General features: G+C 34.9%; 3 protein-coding genes across 5 annotated transcripts; 1 reads left to right on the forward strand and 2 right to left on the reverse strand.

Annotated features, from left to right (window-relative positions):
* The first annotated feature begins 744 nt into the window (after window positions 1-744).
* Window positions 745-5,576, forward strand: znf367 (zinc finger protein 367). Its single transcript, XM_027167187.2, has 5 exons — window positions 745-1,620; window positions 2,559-2,709; window positions 2,789-2,908; window positions 3,183-3,321; window positions 3,870-5,576. The coding sequence occupies exons 1-5, from the start codon at window positions 1,339-1,341 to the stop codon at window positions 4,114-4,116; spliced, it is 939 nt and encodes a 312-aa protein (XP_027022988.1). The 5' UTR covers window positions 745-1,338; the 3' UTR covers window positions 4,117-5,576.
* slc35d2 (solute carrier family 35 member D2) lies at window positions 5,506-15,697 on the reverse strand. 3 transcript variants are annotated; one of them, XM_047799971.1, is made up of 14 exons: window positions 14,569-14,710; window positions 14,346-14,410; window positions 12,446-12,479; window positions 12,272-12,358; window positions 10,990-11,057; window positions 9,507-9,578; window positions 9,246-9,314; window positions 8,408-8,510; window positions 7,731-7,823; window positions 7,552-7,619; window positions 7,384-7,462; window positions 6,843-6,925; window positions 6,616-6,751; window positions 5,506-6,003 (listed from the first exon to the last, which is right to left on the reverse strand). In XM_047799971.1, the coding sequence occupies exons 3-14, from the start codon at window positions 12,464-12,466 to the stop codon at window positions 5,938-5,940; spliced, it is 945 nt and encodes a 314-aa protein (XP_047655927.1). In that variant the 5' UTR covers window positions 12,467-12,479; window positions 14,346-14,410; window positions 14,569-14,710; the 3' UTR covers window positions 5,506-5,937. The 3 variants fall into 3 exon arrangements, with proteins under 3 accessions (XP_047655927.1, XP_027022986.1, XP_027022984.1); XM_027167185.2 differs by lacking the exon at window positions 14,346-14,410 and having other exon boundaries at window positions 6,646-6,751; window positions 14,569-15,697; XM_027167183.2 differs by lacking the exon at window positions 14,346-14,410 and having other exon boundaries at window positions 14,569-15,696.
* A 1,158-nt stretch (window positions 15,698-16,855) lies between these two features.
* ccl27a (chemokine (C-C motif) ligand 27a) lies at window positions 16,856-18,560 on the reverse strand. Its single transcript, XM_047800002.1, has 3 exons — window positions 18,404-18,560; window positions 17,226-17,343; window positions 16,856-17,099 (listed from the first exon to the last, which is right to left on the reverse strand). The coding sequence occupies exons 1-3, from the start codon at window positions 18,468-18,470 to the stop codon at window positions 17,009-17,011; spliced, it is 276 nt and encodes a 91-aa protein (XP_047655958.1). The 5' UTR covers window positions 18,471-18,560; the 3' UTR covers window positions 16,856-17,008.
* Between the last annotated feature and the right edge of the window lie 933 nt (window positions 18,561-19,493).

Here is a 19,493-nt window from a genome sequence, read left to right on the forward strand (position 1 = left end):
TACTATATATATATATATATATATACTATATACATATATATGTATACATATATATGTGTATATATGTATATATGTATATCATGGCATATGTCAAAATGAATGCTGATCACACCCTTCTATGATATCACATGAATTATGTCATGTTATTTCTATCATAGAATAGAAATAACATGAGCCTTATAGAATATGAATTAGTAACTTCATAGAAACACGTTAGTGTCCAGTTTACTCTTGGCAGACATTTTTAATAATGTCACTTGTCCTAATTTACCTGATGTCCCAATATACCCAAATTCACCCTCAAATTCAAAGAATAATCAGTTTAAAATACTTATTTTATACTTATAACCATGTAAAATAAGTTTAATAATCAACTGAATTCTGAAAATGAACCTCATAAGAAACTTTTTAATACATATTTAGATAACAGCAAAGTAATAATTTCACTGCAGAGCAACACATCGAAATTCATCTGTGGTGTGTTATATAGAAGCCTGGTCCTGTGAAACATTCACATTATAATAACAAAATACGTCTTTAAAATGTATAGTAGATGTAGTTAATGCAGCCTTCTGATTTCTGTGATCAAATGTTTACCCCAAAGAATTACAAAACACGGTGACGTTGCTGACGTTCTGTTCTATAAACTGTTCTATACACGGTTCTATAAACTGTTCTATAGGATAAAAGTAACTATGACGTTCATCTGTGTAACGTTTCATTTTTTGGCGGTTTTTTTTTTTGGTGACGTAACCTTCCCGCCTCCGGCCGCAGCCTCACTTTCCCTTTAAATCACCTCAAAAAGCAGAAGTGTAAACAGGGCGCGGGAGCCGTTAAACTGCAGCGCGCTCCAGATTAAAGTCGCGCAGTGATTGGCTCAGACTCTTGTCCGTCATAAGAAGCGCGCTCTGAGTGTTTGAAATTGATTGGCTGAAAGTCTCTACGCGACGATAAAGCCAGGAGTTGTTTCATTGGCTACTGCGCACGTCGTTGGCGGTTTATCGCCGGTGTTATTGGCGGTTGCTCTTGTTTTCCGCGAGCGGTCTTTAACATTCTCACCTCTGATTGGCTGACTCAGCTCAGGCGCGATTTCTGACGCGGGAAAAAGTCTAACAGGGTCGTCTTAGTGGAAGAAGAAGCACCGCGGCTTCAGCGGAAAGTACCTAGTTTTACCTCAGCAAGCGTTTTTATCGCGTATAAATGAATCTTTTATAGCAGAAACGATCCGCAGAGACACTCGGACCTCCAGGGAAACTGACATACTGCTGATAGGAGTGTAAACGTTTTCCTGGGTTTCCTGACTACAGAGAATATTTTAGTCATACACAATTTTCAACGATGACAGACGCCAAACATCCTCAAGTGATTTTTTGCAACGATTCACCTAAAAGAGTCCTGGTTTCTGTGATCAAAACAACTCCAATCAAACCCAGAGCTGCGGACTCGCTGATGCCGACTAGTCCCGGGTTCAGTGACTTTATGGTGTATCCATGGAGATGGGGAGAAAACGCACACAACGTGACCCTGAGTCCTGGATCAGGGACTGGAGCTTCATCTCCTCAGAGAAACAGCAGCACTGCTACAGAATCAGACCTCGTGTCCTGCACTGAGCACCTCAAGGTAACACTATAGATTGTGTCTGAGTAGAAATACAGCAGCTATTAGGTGCATTTTCTTCATACAGCAGCTCAGCTCCCTCACCGTGGGGTTGTTCTATATGTGTAGTGTGTTAATTACAGTGTAAAGACAAAGGAATAACTGAGTTGTGTGCAAACACTGTGGCTTCAGCTGGAATCTGGCCCTTGTAGCGTTTAATACGTAACAAACTGTGTTGCACTTGGTTCGGTAAAGTGATGAATTTTGCAGGTTAAAAAAACAAAACAAAAAAAAAAACAGACATTATAAAACGCCCGCGTTTAGTGATGGACGTGATGGATTTTAAACTCTGCTTCCGGCTGAAGCAGATGGCCTCCGTGTGGTGACGTCACTTCTGCGCGCCAAAAATCTTTAAAGACACTTTGTACACAACAGATTCTGTTAAACAATGATCTAATAAACTTTGCTCTTGTTTTATGACTGAATGTAATGTCTGTGTTAACCAAGTGCTTCGTGGGTAATGTGCAACAAGTGGATATGTATCATACATCACAAAACAAATATGATTCACGTCTTCTGCTTATTATTATTATTATTATTATTATTATTTTGCTCAAATATTCCTATATACTTTTATAACTGTTACTTGTATGTGTAACTGATACAAACGTAGTCAGTACAATGCTTTAACTCAGGTTATTAGTTGCAAATGTATTGCATATGGTAGCCTAGTGTTTAAGGTTTTTGCTACCAATCAGAAGGTTGTGAGTTCGAATCCCATGTTCACCAAGCTGCCTCTGTTGGGCCCCTGAGCAAGGCCCTTGTTCAGTTGTATACAAATGAGATAATGTGAGTTGATCTGGATATGGGTGTTTGCTAAATGTTGTAAATGTAAATTAGTATATAATAAACTGTAAATCTGAAGGTAATTGACACTTGTGTCTCATCTTTTTTTTTTTTAGGATGGGATCCGCCGTGGCCGTCCACGTGCCGAGACCGTGCGTGAGCTCATCAGTGAGGGTGAGAACTCCACCAGCCGAATCCGCTGCAACATCTGCAACCGTGTTTTTCCCAGAGAGAAATCACTTCAGGCACACAAACGCACACACACAGGCAAGTTGCACTTTGGTGAGCTGCATTAATTTCTGAAAACAGGGTAGAAAATAAACCCTCCATTCACACCTTTTCTCAGGTGAGAGGCCGTACCTATGTGATTATCCAGACTGTGGGAAGGCCTTCGTCCAGAGTGGACAGCTGAAAACCCACCAGCGACTCCACACTGGGGAAAAGCCATTTGTTTGCTCCGAGAAAGGTGAGAAGCAACAAGACTAACAAAATGTAAATGTTAAATGTTTTGTTAGTGACTAACAAAAATGTAACTTCGAGCAGCTAACATGGAGACTTGTATTTAAATACTAGCAGTTATTACTTAGTAATTACTGATTACTTATTTATAGTTCTTACTATGGAGTATAGGTAATAGTCATTGTTGTATTACTGATATTTAATATAGGCTTTGTTTCTATTGTTTAGTATGAATAAAGATGTACAGATAAATAGAGATTTCTTTCTGCTGCTTTCCTTAGGCTGTGGTAGCCGTTTCACTCACGCTAACCGGCACTGCCCTAAGCACCCATATGCCAGGCTGAAGAGAGAGGAGCCCAGTGGAGAACCTGGAAATTCACAAGGGGCTGACAACAAGGCTGTGGCTGAGTGGTTATCAAAGTAAGTTTTAGGAAAAAATAGATTTGTTTGAATGCCATAACATTACAGTGTAAGAATGCAGTGACAGCCAACTGAAAGTAACTAGTAAATACAAAAAAAATCCTGCTCTGGTCAAAGCTATACACATTGACCTTAAAATACTGTACTGATTAAGTTTTTAAGAATTTAAGAACATTTTCCATATAGGTCACTCTAGTTTACTGACTGAACGCATGTTGTAAAATAACAGTTTGCTATCCATCAATGGCAAAGATCTGCCATAGACAGCATCTCAATGTGCCTGATTTATACGGAATCTGCCTGTGAAATAATGTGTGGTTTTATACAATTAACACTGATTTTAACTAATCCTATAGTTATTTAACACTGATCATAGTATGTGTACCTAATAAATTGACACCTTACTGCAAGCAAGTTCATGTAGAATACACAACAATGATTAAAGCAAAAGGCAATTTATCATCAGATAATGTAAAATGGCATTATAAAAAGCAAAGTAAAAGAAAATATTGAGTTGATAGATTACTGAGTAGATGTTTTGTTCACAGGTATTGGCAGATGCGTGAGCAGCGAACCCCAGTGCCAAGTAAAGGGAAAACCCTTAACAAGGCAGTGGAGGATCAGGAGCAGCAGGACCCCATGGACTTCCTTCCATCTGATGAAGGTGAAGAGGAAGAGCAGGATGAGGGGAAGAGCAGTGGAGGAGGAGCTGCTCGGCGACGCCTACAGGAGCAGAGAGAACGTCTCCATGGAGCACTTGCTCTTATTGAGCTAGCGAACAACCTGTCTCCATAAAATAAACTCTGGGGTTGCATATTGCTGGGAAAATTCTAGCTTACATCCAAACATGACTAGTGACACACTTAAGCTATTTTATCGAAATATTTAGAAATTTGGTCAACAATTGGCATAGTGAAGCAAGTTTCCACTTTTGCAACCCTGAGATTTACGGCCTATGGCGGCCGACATAAGCTAAAAAGCACCTTATTTTTGCTTTCAGTTTTAACCTTAGGCTGCTATCATTGTAGATTTGTTTATATGAAGAATGTTTTTACTTTTTACAGCTTATCAAAGAGAGCGATGATCATTTTTGTTTTGTTTGGACTTTGTCATGCACTTTTTTTGTAACGTTAACGAGTTTTTTCTTTCAGCTGTGTGTGGAATTGAGCATGTTTATATCATGTACATAGATGGACATAGGTGTGTTTGTGGTTGTGATTTGGAGTGCATAAAGATGCTACACTTGTCATTTGATTTGGGAATAAGAAGACCAGTCTAGAGGAACCAGCATGGGCTTTGTGTGAGAGGAGAGGCTGTGCTCTCTGATAAGCTGCACCCGAGTTAACACAGCTGTGCATTTTGTTACACTTAGTCAGTCCACTGTTTTGTCATGTATGTTATACTACAACTGAGGTTTAGACTGCGCAGTAAATTTAACTAACACAAGCTTGGTGAATCTATAGAAAGCTCCATATACTTTCCAACATGCAAGAATATATTAGCTTATAGCAGCCAATGTTTTACCGCCACATTGTCATATTAAAGGTAGTTCACATTTTTTAGTGTTACTTCTACAGTAAAGCAGTTTGGCAGTGGGATCCTCGTTAATGGTCGTCAGCTTTCAAAGTCTGACTGGAGAAAGATTTTCCACTTAATCAACAGACAGCACTTGTTTTGGAAATAAGTGTTTTTTGGGGTTTTTTTTTTTTTTTTTTTTTTGTATCTATGGTGGCATATTTACAATTGAACACTACATTAGGTTATTTTTTTTTTCCTCTCCAAAAATCTTATCATTTGACGTTTTTTCATTGTATCTCTCAGAAAAAAAATGTAAACTCCAAATGCTGATTAAATTGGATGATCAGTATGGTCGAGTTTGGTTGAATTACAACTCCAAAGCCTAATCTGGTGTCAATATATAAAACTGGAAAGTATCTTTAGTCTTGAACATCTAAAACGAAAACTGATTATATAATGTACACCTAATTTTTGTATTGTGTTCCTATATGTTTGTATATAAATGAATAATATATTCCACCAAGTCATTTGGAAACATGCACAAGTTCTAAGTTAAATTCTCAGAAGCATCCTTTGTAATATTTTTTGTGCATGACACAGAATGTAAATCAAGCTGTTCAGTCTGTAACATGGAAAAGGTAGAAGTTTGAAAAAGGACATTGTAAATGTACAAAGCAGGCGTTTTCTTGGATTATCCTGGTTAGTACTGCTGGTTTTTAATAAACACCATAAATGACTGACTAAATCTTGTCGTCTACATTTTGCACAGGAAATAAAAGTTAAAAAAAAGCATCGGATGCAGTGGTGTAAAGCATGTCACCACTGGACACGTTATCTGGAGTAATGAAATCACGCTTCTCTATGTGGCAAATCTTATCATTTGACGTTTTTTCATTGTATCTCTCAGAAAAAAAATGTAAACTCCAAATGCTGATTTTGGACAAAAAAAATTTTGGACAATTTCATGCAACTTTGTGGGGATGTCCCCTTCCTGTTCCAATATTACTGTGCACCATTGCACAAAGCAAGGTCCATAAAGATATGAATGAGGGAGTTTGGTGTGGAAGGTCTTTACTGGTTCCTTGACTTTTGGGATGATTAGAGAGGAGACTGCACGCCAGGCCTTCTCGACCAACATCGGTGCCAGACCTCACAAATGCACTTCTAGAAAAATATAAATTTTTGCCATAAATTCCTACAAATACACACCTAACCCTTGTGAAAATCCTTCCGGGAAGAGTTTAAGCAGTTATAGGGTGAAAACAGCATTCTTTGTAGTGTTTACTGGCTATCTGTTAAATTCAGGGGTTTTATATTCTTTGTCCCGTACTAAGAAGTCTTCTCAAGTGATGGGTCCTGGACATTTACAGGTCTTATGTCGTCTACAATTTAATTACTTTTATTTCTTTTTTTACTGTATAAGAATTAACATATTTTAAAAGCAAATTTCACCCACATATAATACAAATGTCCCTCTGAAGAAAGTTAAGCCAAAAGTGGATAGAGAACTACAACAATACTCTCACTGGCTAAGCTGGCGATTATCAACCAGACTATGCATACTATACTGCAAACTTGATTGCAGAATACAAGCACACATGCCCTCAATAATGACATTTTAACACTTTAACCTCATAGTCACAGTTTCACAAACAATACTGTACAAAGTAAAAGGTCAAATTGTCATTTAAAAATACAAAAGGTGACTTATTGCAGCTTTAGTAAAATACATGTATAAAATATAAACTATAAATTTAGACTTTAGCTATACTGTACATTAGACTGGTCTTGTCGCAGAGACCTGACCTCACTGACATGCCCCAGTTCTTCTGCTGCTTGATTTGTTGTGTGTTTTGAGGAGGTACTGGTGTTATGAAATGTCAGGTATGCATAGACCAGGCCACCAGATATACTAATGAGGTGAAGCAGAAGAAAAAAAATAAAATAAAGGAAAAAAAATTTAGACATTCTTTATTTGCATTTTGTTTGTGTTGAGTTCTTACCATATATTCAGCCCTACAAAGTTAGGCCAGGAAAATGCATAGTCCCCTCCAATGAACATACCAATGTAGGCTACAGCAACATTCTGCAAGAAAAACAAGTAACAAATAAACCACAGATAGTACATATACAGTGTATAGACCACAGAAACAACCCAAACACAAGTACAGTTCTAACATTATAATGAATATTATATAAAATTTTAACCCCCAATTGTAACCTTCCCCCTTATCTTACTACTACTACTTTAATAAAATATTGATTGACAATGATTATTATTAATGATGATGATGATGATTAAATATTGGCAATTAAATAGGAGAAGTTGTATAAAACACTCCAAACTACATAGTATTAAATGGCAAAACAAATGTATTGCTTTAAAATGAAATGATAAAAAGTACAAAAGAAGGCTTTTGAAGGGTCAAGGCTTGCATATTCCTTGCACTCCAAATAACAAAAACAATAATAATAGCAATTACATTATTGGATGCTTTGTTTGTAACTTTATGCCAAACAAAGAAACAAATAAATACTACAAACCTTAATGGCACCAATAACTGTGGTGGTTAAGGCACTGTTGTGGTGACTGCACAGAACAATGGAGTACATCAAAATGAATCTGTAACAATAAAAGTTATAGATAAGTATTATTAAGTCTTAGTGAGAAAATTTAGGAGAATGTTCTCTTCATACTCAATTTAGACTTACCCCATAAAACAAGACAAAAGAAAATAAAAAATGAACCCTAGTGATATCCATCCTTTAAAGGCAATAGCCTAAAAGAAAAAAGACATACTGAATTGAATCTATTTGTTTATGGAGCCTCATCACTTTTTTTTTAAAAGATGTATTCAACTTATCATTCATTTACTCATTCACTTACTTACCTTCTCTAAATCTCCAGTGCAGGCACTTGATAAAATAGTGGGAATTATGATGATAAAAGCATTGTAAAACAAAACTCCATACTTGCCCAGGCCCTTTTACAAAACAAAGAAATATATCAGCAGAAGCAAAAAACTAAATTAAATCCAGTGTTTAGTTAAAGTGTTGGACTATACAATAATGACCAGTTTGTCAGGTTTTACATGTGCTAGATACACAGACCCTAGGGATACATCAATAATATAATAATAGTAATAATAAACAACAACGACTAACGTCTGTAATAGCAAAGCTGATATTCAATTAGACAAATGTTAAAATAATAAAATCATCTCCTTGTGTAGCAGGCAATTGCAAAGATGCTACAAAAATACAAAAGGAATCCATTACAGAAACAATAACAGTTATATTGTTGATAAACTGAGTTTCAAATACTGTAAACCTTGCAATAAATGAACTTTAAATACACTGTATGACCAAAAGTATGCAGACACTTGACCAAACATACAAATACAGTCCCCTCCATAAATACTGAAACCATAATGCCATAAGATCAGTATTTCAGCTTTCTTTTCCTGATATTTACACATAGATTTGATAACTTAGTATGTGGTACCAACAGGCTTTTATAAACCTTGCTTTGTGCCATATACTGTAGTATGTAAGATAAGACATATACCTCTATTCCTAGTTTCTGTTTTGTGTACACGCCATTGGCAGCTGTGAAGACATCGTTAAGCAGAACAAAAGCATATCCCTCTGCTTCAAAGGCCAGGTCAGAACTATATCAAATGAGGCAGAAATATGAAAATTTTGTCGCTTGTTATGCTTTGAATTCAAGAAAAACTATATCTCTCCTAACCAGCAGTGGCTTTGAGAATCACCTGGATACTTCCTTGTACATGTGCACACACATACTAAGACCTTCAACAAAGTCACAAATTAACTCTATAAAATATTGCCATCGCCCCATTTTTTCATCTCACCTTGTACATATCAGATGCATAGGTTGTATGCACTACCAGCATGTTATTCTATTGATTCTCACCACCACTGACAGTTACAAGAGCAGTGAAATAGAAATAAACACATTACTTATGTAACTATGGTTTCATTCAGAACCACTGCCAAACTGGGAGAAGGCACTTCTATAAGAATATACCAGGAAAGACAACAGTGTAACAACGGCATTAATATGAAATACTATGGCAGTTTTTCACATTACCATTGTCTGTGATATGTGGACCTGTAATTATGTGCTGCTAATGTGGTGTATTGGTTCTTAGCCATACTGAGGTTTGCATTAGATGGACTGCGCAAACATGAATGTAGGGGTAAAATCTGGGTTTCCCTCCATTCAATGGTTCCCAAACTTGTGCCTCAATTGGCCCACAATAGGGTGTCCAGGCAATTCTTACTGTCCCTAGTGGTTTTTATAGAAACACAGATACATGTTTAAGTAACTGTCTTTCCTGGTATACTGTGAAGTATTTAGTTCAGTAAATGGGATACTGTACCTTGCAGCGATTAGTGCACCAAGCACAATGGCTACCACACTGCATGCCAGGTGAGGTGAAATGGATTTACTAGAAGATCAGTTTTGACTGTTATAACTGCACAGATTCTGCATAGAATGCTATTATTTATATAATAATTTAATTTATTTTAATATAAAAACATTTCTTTGTATTGGGTTAACATATACAATATAGTATATGTTCTTAATTCTACATAAAAAGAAATAGATTAAAAATCTAATTTTTATATATGACACATACCTCAATATGTTTGCTTCCATAATCATTGTCAATGGAATAGTGAATTTTCGGAGCACAGTAAACATGGGTAAGCTGTACAACACAGAAGTGAGTAAAAGTCATTGCTACACCAAAATATACTATCGACTATAGCAAAGTTTGAATTTAGACTATAGTATGTAGATAAATAATCCATATGGGTGAATATCCTTTGGCTTATTTAAGTCTACATTAACCGTATGCGGTAAACCAAATAAAATCAATTTAAACTCAGATTCCCTCTCAAAAATATTTAGACCAAATATTTGTGGAAACCTGACCATCACTCATATGTGGGATTTGTTTTATTGTCATTTCAACCATATATAGCTGTTGCAGTACATAGTGAAATGAGCCAATGTATCTCCAGGACCATGGTGCTGCATAAAACAAAGACAGAGTTAAGGACTTGACTCAGTAAGTAGTCCTAGCAACATAAAGTGAAACTGTGCAACCTGGTGCAAACAGTACAGGACACGACAAACAATAAAAGTTTGCAATGTGTGTCATAGATAGAAATGCTTTAATCATCTTCGAGCACAATGTAAGAAATGCTTTCTGAAGAATGAACAACAGGATAGTGATAATGTGACCTGGTAGTGATAATAGAAATATCTCTGCAGATTTAGAGAGATATAGATAGATAGAAATCTCCCTGGCACAGTCGGTGATCACCACATGCTTTAAATAGTCATTCTTCCTGTCCACTCAGTCCAGCATGCCTGCCTCAGTGACCATCACCCAGTAGCCCTGACCTCAGGTGTGATGTAGTGCTCTGAAAGGTTTTCTGCCACAGACAGTTAAAAACATTTCAATGTATGTTGTACTGTGTAAGGCTGTGTGTATGACCAGTAAAATTTAAATTGAAAATTTGAATGCGGCATGAGGATTGCAAAGTTTGGAATAAAAGAACTCAAATGTCCTGCACTAGTGTCCTGACCTTAACCACAATGAACACCTTTAGGATGAACTGGAACACTGATACACCAGGCCTCCCACCTGACATCAGTGCCTGACCTCACTAATGCTCTTCTGGCTGAATGGGCAAATCCCCACAACCACAACTGAGTGCAAGACCTTGCCTTGCAAGAGGTAGGAAGTTATTAGATGGTCAGTGTTCACAAACTATTATTATTTAATTGTAAAAACAATCCAATTTCCCCAAACATTCAGACCCTTGATTGAGCCACTCCAAATTGAATTCAGGCTGTCTTCTAGATTATCTATACAACGTGACAGAAGTCCACTTATGGCAAAACAAATTGATTAGACATGATTTAAAAAGACATAACATTGCGTATAAGTGCCCACAATACACAGTGTATGCCAGTCACTTTGGCATTGTGTTATTGTAGGTATACTGATACTGCAAAGAATATAAAGTCAATCTGTTTTCAAATATCTATATCTATTAGACAGTGAAGCAAATGATTTATGTCCAAAACATTAAATGTGAAAAATATACCTTAATTTCTTTGTGCTTCCGAGACCTGTTATGTGATTGCCAACATAGAGTAATGGCAAAGGAAAAATCTGGGGAGAATGTTATGGTATAACAATAGAATATGATTTACATTTACAGCATTTGGCATTAGACATCACTTTTGATAAACACATTTGATCATAAAATTATAAAGCAAAACTAATCATCCATCCAGCCATCCTCCCTCCCACCCTTCCTTTGATATGTACATTAACCTGAAATAAGAAAAAAGTGCAGTGGATTTTTTAATAATTTTTCTCATATACAGTATAAATAAAGGGTTTTTTACATATGATTTTTTCACATTTCATATATTAGATAAACTAATGTTATATTATATTGTTACTCTGATCTGGTTTTCTCCAACTGGGTGAGTCTTAAGGACAGAGGACATTGTGATAACATTTTTTCCATTCATTAACTTCAAGAAAAAAGAGAGAAGGGAGGCTAATGAGAGACAGATGCTGTTATAATATATGTTGACCAATCATGTTTAACCACTTATACAGTCCTCTCTGAAAGTATTGGACATTTAGGTTTGACCTCAAAAGATACGAGATCTGAAGAATCTTTCTGGCTGTTACTACACCAGAGGATTCGTTTTTTTTAAAGGAAATTCAAGATATATAAGACTAGCCTTGATTTTCTAATACTTTTGGATTAGACTGCACTGTATGTTATACTGTTATTTATACTGTATAAAACATTCCAAATATATACAGGACACCTGTCACACCTTATCTTAAGAAAGTCCACTTCAAACTCTCTCTCTCTATAAATGGATAAATGTCTTTATTTGACATATTTTCTCTAAAGTACAATTGTTTTATAATTTTAAAAAGCTTGTTAAGAACAATATCAGCCTATTAGAAGTGAACCTCACTAATGTATTAGAAATGAAAAGCAAAAATGTAATATCATTATAATTTATTAAATAGCCTTATGCATTATATATACCGTATCTTCTGGATGAGAATAGATAAACCACTCATCTTATTATATTTTCTTGTTGTAGATGCTTCTGATGTTTACAATCATCATTTCCGGATTCCCTTATCAAATACACCATATAATTTTCATTGTTTACTCAATTTTGGCACAAATTGGGAGTGTGTCATAAAATCAGGTCTCATGGTGATATTTAGAAAGACACACTGAGCTGCACAAGATAACACAATGTGAAAAAATTATCTGCATACTTTTTACAAGATGTTTGGATTTAATTTAGTTTACTTTTGCTTTATTTGGTAAAAAAATAAATTACCTTTCTATACAAGCTCTTGTCAAAGTCCTGAAAAGAAACTGCTTTGCATGTTTTGGCTAAATATAGAATGATGATTGTGCAAGCCATCTGAGGATTAAAAAAAACACAAAATGTAAAATACTGCCATACTTTTAAAAGTTCATAGAAAGCATAAAAATGGGTATACCAACCAACCTGTCCAATTCCAAGGAACATGTAGGAGGGAAATCTGTATAGAGACAACATATTTAATATTTATGATACAAATGTATTGTAGACATGCACTTTTAGTATAATTCTCAAACATAATTATTTAGTATTATTAGAGCAATCCACTGAGCACCCACAACTTGCTGATTTTTTCAAATATAACAGAAAAATCACGCCTTCTGAAATGCCTTGTTGCAGTTGCTCAGACCTCTTCTACAATTCACACAAATCCCAATAAGAAATTCACACATTTGCACTTATGCTGCAGTTGTTGCAGTAACTATGATGGATGTATATTCACACACCTCTGTCAACAAATATTACTTGCGGCATTGTTGCAGGTGTATAAATCCTGTTCTATAAATCAAACACGAAACTAATGCGTTCACGTTCACTGAAGTTCACTAAGGTGCAAAACACATTTACACACCCATTCAAGTCAACAAACTCAAAGCCAAAGACACATTTTTTTCAAAGACAAGTTTTCTCTCTTTTTTACTAGCATTAACACAAGTCAGTGTCAACATCTAGGAGTCTTAACTACTGTTTTGTTTTTCCTTTTTAGCTCTGAAATGTAGAGCAAAAAGTGGCTTTTGCTCAACAGAGATCAGACAACTCGTCTCTGTATATTTCATAGAGATATGTGGTGCAAATTGAGATTGTGTGGAACTTATGTGAACATTTCTGAGTGGAAAAAAACAGCATTTAAGACTCAGGGTGGTATATACAGGCAATTGTGGTTATTGACTCGTCTTTGTGCTAGAAAAATACCCAAGGAAAAAAATATGTATTTGTGTGAAAATATTCTACAGGTGTGCAATTCCCATAGCATGACTTCAGATACATAATGGATATGCAAAATGTGCATAACTTCATGTTTGTTGATACAGATTTGAGATTGTGTTTTGCATCATATCACAAGTTAAGAAACTCATGAACATATGAGTTATTAATGTAAGGCAAAGATCTCCAAATTGAATTCTACATAACCCATAATAGCTCCTTGCTACATAGTGTGGATTTAAGACTTATTTTCTGCAGACTGTACCACTGCAAACATAAATACTGTATACAGAGCAGTACAATCACACAGTGGTTTAAATATATTTAGAAATATTTGATTGTTTCTATTAAATATCTATAGATTTGTGGGAAAATATAACATGTATTTGATAAATATATGTCTGCTTAAACATTGTATACATAAATATCGGATTATCTGTTTTATTTTAGCTATGGATGGATTGCATATGACTTTTTAATAAGACAGTTTATTAATAGTTTGTTAGCTATAATTACTAATCTCAGCCTTAAACTAAAAACAAGTAAATAATTTTCAGTCATTGACAGTTTCCATATACAAGTTGCTGTAATTATTGATACTATCAAAGCTTCATTTTATTCTTCTAATTTACACACACACACATACATATATATATATACACATACATACATACATACATACACATACGTGTGTGTACATATATATATATATATATATATATATATATATATATATATGTGTGTGTGTGTGTGTGTGTGTGTGTGTATGTGTATGTGTATGTGTGTGTAAATTAGAAGAATAAAATGAAGCTTTGATAGTCTTTTAATGCCTGTAAAAACCTCTCAAGCATGCGTTTCATAGACCATTTATTGTGTAGAGTGTTTTTTAATCACATAAAACGTATGCAATAAGGAAAAGTCTAACAATTTTTATCTGTTTAAGAACCTTAAGTACATCAAAGCAATATCATGAGCAGTGAGTTCAACAGAAACCCATTTATATTGTTTACGTGGACATCGATATTCTTTTTAAAGTTTTAAACCCATTGTATTTATCCTATTTACACAGATACAAAATAATTTAGATTATTTTAAATGCCACCTAGAAGACAATACACTTCTCCTTCCATGTGATCTTCCTGCTGAGATACAAGTCAGTCTGACAATCTGTTCAAAAATGATCAGTGGCAAAAGGACATAAGATACAGACATTTTAATACATTACACATTTCACCAGTGTGTTAAAATAGCATAATCCTGGATATGGACATGTTTCAGCAATAAGAAATGTAGACTGTGTCTCTGTGTGACACTTTTAAACTTACCTATAAGTTGTTAAAACGGTCTTGTTGACAATCACTATAAGAAAAGAGCTGACTGCATAGAAAGCGGCGGAAAACAGCTTGACAAACTGACCATAACTTGTAACAGGATTAACTGCCGAAGAAGCAGAAAAAGTTAAAGAAGAGCTGCTTCCTGACATGTTGCTCTCGTCTGGCTGTTTTCGAACCTGCCACACAGCTTTGACCATGCAAACATGCCGACAGCAGCCAGGTTTACGTTGCTATTTAGTGTGAAATATCGCGATACTCAGTTCTCACGGTACTACAATGACTTTTGTAACAGAGCAGGTACGGAGCTCGGCTGGTGACGTCACAGTCATTGTTTACCACCCTATTTATCGCATTAACAATTAAATTAGTGACGTATATTAAAATTATACACATAATTTATGCAAAAGAAATTCTACAGAAAAATTTACGATGTAAGACATTAATCAAATTTGCTTTAAAGTGTTTGCTATTAAATCAGGATCAGGTCTCCTATTTTTCACATAGGAATATAAAACTGACAAATCTATGTCGCTATATTGATAATTTTCTTAGCACAGTAGTAGTAACTTACACTCATTCCACATGTGCAAAAAAAAAAACACCTTAACCTACAGAATAAATATTTGCAGAAAATGTGGGTTATTGGTAAAACAAACAATCATCAAGGAAGATTTTCTGTCCAAACTCATATGAAGCCTCAGTGATTAAGCCTCTGGATTACTCATCAGAAGAACAAGGTTTCAAGTCCCAGCACTGCCAAGCTGCCATTGACTTTCTGCTGTATCATGGCTTACTGTGATGAGACACCAAATGTACTTTCTTTTATGAATTCTACACCTGCTTTTTCTTTTTTCTGAACACAGAACTATGGAAGATACTAAAGATGGCACCTGGAGAGGGGGACCATAAAGACTGTCCTCCACAAAGGTGTACAAGTTGCTGAGCAAGTGGAACACATGCAAGGCAGCAAATTCTGGCAACTTTCCTGAGCTGAACATTGCTAGAGCTGAAAAACATTGCTTCAAAACTGCCACAATTCTCCCTGTCCGGTGTTTCATGCTGATTATATGCTTTCATGGATATACTTCTCACTTGGACAGTCTGGTTTCTATTTGAACTGTGCATACAATCTTTATAATAATTATAGTTCTCTTGTGCACTTTGTGTGTGTGTGCATATATATATATATATATATATATATATATACACATATATATAACAAACATATAACAAACAGGTTATAACAAACATTTTGTCAGGCTAACATTGTGTCAGGCCATATGCACATGTGACAATAATGTTCTTTAATCTTGAAGAACACTAGACAAACATAATAATTATCCCCCATTAATAATTATGAATCACCAGGGAGTTACCAACAGTTCAGTTTTGTCATCCTTGTCATCCCGGATTTTATCATCCATAATGATATGTCTGCCGGAAAAGTGGATCAGTGTACTAAGAACAGCTTAGGGGCATCAGTGACAAAGAAGGGTATGATATCAGGAAAAAAGGACACTGGAGATGCTTTTTGCCTGTCTATACCTGTCACCTGTGTACACTATATGTGCATTCAGACTCAGGTAGAACTGAAATGATCCAAGCTGCCACTAGGTGGAAGGCCACTACCAAGTTTATGAAATGAGTGGCTTGTGTTGAGTGGAAGTGTACTGCATGCAATATTAAAATAATAACTAATATATACAGTGTTCAAATTCAATAATAATAATAATTATATTTTTTTGCCATTTGGCCATCTGGTGTACTAGTATATAACTTACATTTACACGGCTAGAAAACTAAAATGTAGTCCATACGCCATATGATAATTTGTGTTAAGTGATAATAGATGTATTGTGCAAAATTAATCATGAAATTATTATTTATGTTAAAAGCTGTGCATTTAAACTTTATAATGAAGCACTAGTACAAAATGCTAAAAAGATAGAAGCAAAATTAATTTGAATATGTATTCTGAGCTGATTAATTTATTTGCATCCAGCCGACAAACCTATCAACTCTATGTGACTGTGTTTTAACTGTGAGAAGAACATTTTTACACAGAACCCCACACATACACACTCACTGGGTTTTTCTTTCATCTGAATGTTTTTCATGTTTTCAATCTTTGCTATATTATATCTCTCTGCAAAAAGAACATAGCACTTTCTTGAAATGGCTGCGAAAATGTTCAGATTATATGTTTTAAAATTAAAATATTACATTGAAATAGAAATGAAATTGGAGACTCGTGAAGCAATTTTTCAAACCTGGTACATAATTTTCTTGATTGAAACCCAAAACCTTTATTAGTTGTAATTGTTTCTGCTACTGAATACAAACCATCTCATACATCGTACATATTCTGTAAAGAAATCTCAGAAAAAATGACAGTCCCTACAGTGGGACATTTCTTAGTATGATGTCATCACTAATTTTGTCTGTAGGCATGCTTATATTTATTCTTCATCATATATTCCATTTTAGGATCAAAGCAAAGTTTCTTCTTTCCCACATACAAGCTAAAAATGAAAAAAAAAAAGACAATTAATTCACTAGAATCATTAGAATGAAACTAACATCTCTAAAATCAGATGTATAAATGATTAGGATTTCTTTCCAAATCAGATAAACTGTAAAGCACTTACATCAGGGCTTTAATTTCACACAATCCACCTTCTGACTGTATTTCATATTTGTCAGCTTTTCTTATTAAGTTCCGGGGAATCTTATGTGCAGTTTTTATGCAGCAATTTGGGGTGAATCCTTTTGGAAAACAATATCAGGTCATTTATATTTCAGCACCATATATGACTATATATATATATAACTTAAAAGAAAGACAGGATATCTCATTGTTTACTTTAGCACGTAAAGTCACAGATAACTTTTTTCCCTATTCTCATGTCTGATGTGATTATTTACTTGAAGCTTTCTGTATATGTTCTGTATACATATATGATTTATGCAGTGTTGCTGCCAAATGATTGGCTGATTAAATAACTATATAGATGTATGGGGGTTCCTGTTAAAGTGGATGGTGAGTATATAATTCTAACAATAATATAAATAAAAACATAATGAAGATACATTTTAAGAGACAACATATGATGGTAGCATGCATTAACAATGTTTCATGTATGTGAATATATAATTTTGTTGTTGGGCAGTTAAATTCCTTTATAATGATCCTAAATGACACACCTTTCAGAAAGGCATGTCAAGGCAACTGTCCATCATAAAAAATTGCACAACACAAAGTGAAACACACTAAAGAACTAATAGAGTGCTACATGCATTGCAGAACACATAGTTTATGTGAACTGAAATTTACTGCAGCTTGTTATCTTTATGAGTCACAGATGATTATTTTTTTTATTACAGTATATTATTAACTAATATCAACTGGAAATTGCACTTTTTGAACCCATTTTTACCCATTTCTATACTGAAAACCACAACCACCACCAATAATAATAATAATAATAATAATAATAATAATAATAATAATAATAATAATAATAATAATAATAATAATTTTAAAAAAGCCATTAAAAAAAAGCCATGTACATTCAGATTACAGTAATTATTTTACTGGTTTGAATCTTATTCTGCCTTATTTGTAATTTCACTTTGAATCAAAGCATCTGTCAAACAAAATACATGTAAATTTTCAAGGCACTACTTTAAATGTATTTTTTCTGTTTTTCTGTTCACAAATTTTTGACAAATTCTAATTCCCCATTTTATCCTCTGATCAATACTGGCCAAATATAAGATATATGAATAAAATGTTTTGTTTTACACTTTCAAAAAGATCCCTTACCCTCAGTGGTAGTGATGATGATGACACACAGGAGGAGAAGCAACACGGCTGCAGCTTGGCGCTCCATGGTAAGAATAAACGTGCAGACTTTCACTTTTTTTTTTCACTCCCTTTGAGGGTGCAAGGGTTTGCTGTCTAAGTAACACCTACTCCCATCCCCTAGCTTGTCATGCACACAAAATTTGCATTTGAAGATTGTATAAGAGATGTAAGAATGGTGGGTTGAGTATGGGGCAGGTTGAAAAATAGGAGTCAGAAAATTTTCTACAAAATTACTAGACTGACATTTCAATGATTTCCCAGTGGAGTTTGTAAACAGTGACATAAATTTTGGATTCCATACAGAACTGTGCAGTCAGACATAATGTCTGGCAAAATTATAGCTCACTTGTTTAAGACTCTGGGTTACTGACAGGAAGGTCAGGCTTCAAGCCCCAGAACCACCAATCTGCTGCTGTTGAGCCTTTGAACCAGGCTGTCTCTGTAAAGTCTATATCCTTCTTTGTAAAAGGTGTGCTATATCATGGCTGCCCCTGCACCCTAACCTCTACTTCCAAAGCTGGGAATTTCAAAGAATAATCCATTGTGCTGTAATGTGTGGGTGACAAAAGTAAAGAATTCTTATTTCAAAATATCCAGTATCTCTGAACGGCGGTTAACTATTATGTAACATTAGCTGAATAGATGCTATTCACTTCATAAATAAAAGGTTAATGCCATTATGTGAAAGAGAATCACTTTCCAAACATGTGGATGTGATATCATGCATGAATACATATTTAAAAAACACTTTGAGAATATAATACTCTGGTTAACTACAAGATCTTTTCATTTCAATCCACACATATTTGTGTAAAATGTCTGTTGATTTTTTCAAAAGGTTGTTTAAACCTGTCAGATGTGTCAGAGATAAAGAATAATGGGAATTAAGCATTAGTCCCAACAGTAAAAACCTGACTTGTTATTTTTGACACAGGCTTTTACATCCTGGGAAGCAGTCTGGTGTAACAGTGACACGTTAATGACAGTAGTTAATCTTGTTTCTTGAACAATACAGACATTTCCAGAAGCCAAATAATTAATACGTAAG

Source organism: Tachysurus fulvidraco, chromosome 14 (assembly GCF_022655615.1).
Source record: "Tachysurus fulvidraco isolate hzauxx_2018 chromosome 14, HZAU_PFXX_2.0, whole genome shotgun sequence".
In the NCBI taxonomy this organism is placed as follows: domain Eukaryota; kingdom Metazoa; phylum Chordata; class Actinopteri; order Siluriformes; family Bagridae; genus Tachysurus; species Tachysurus fulvidraco.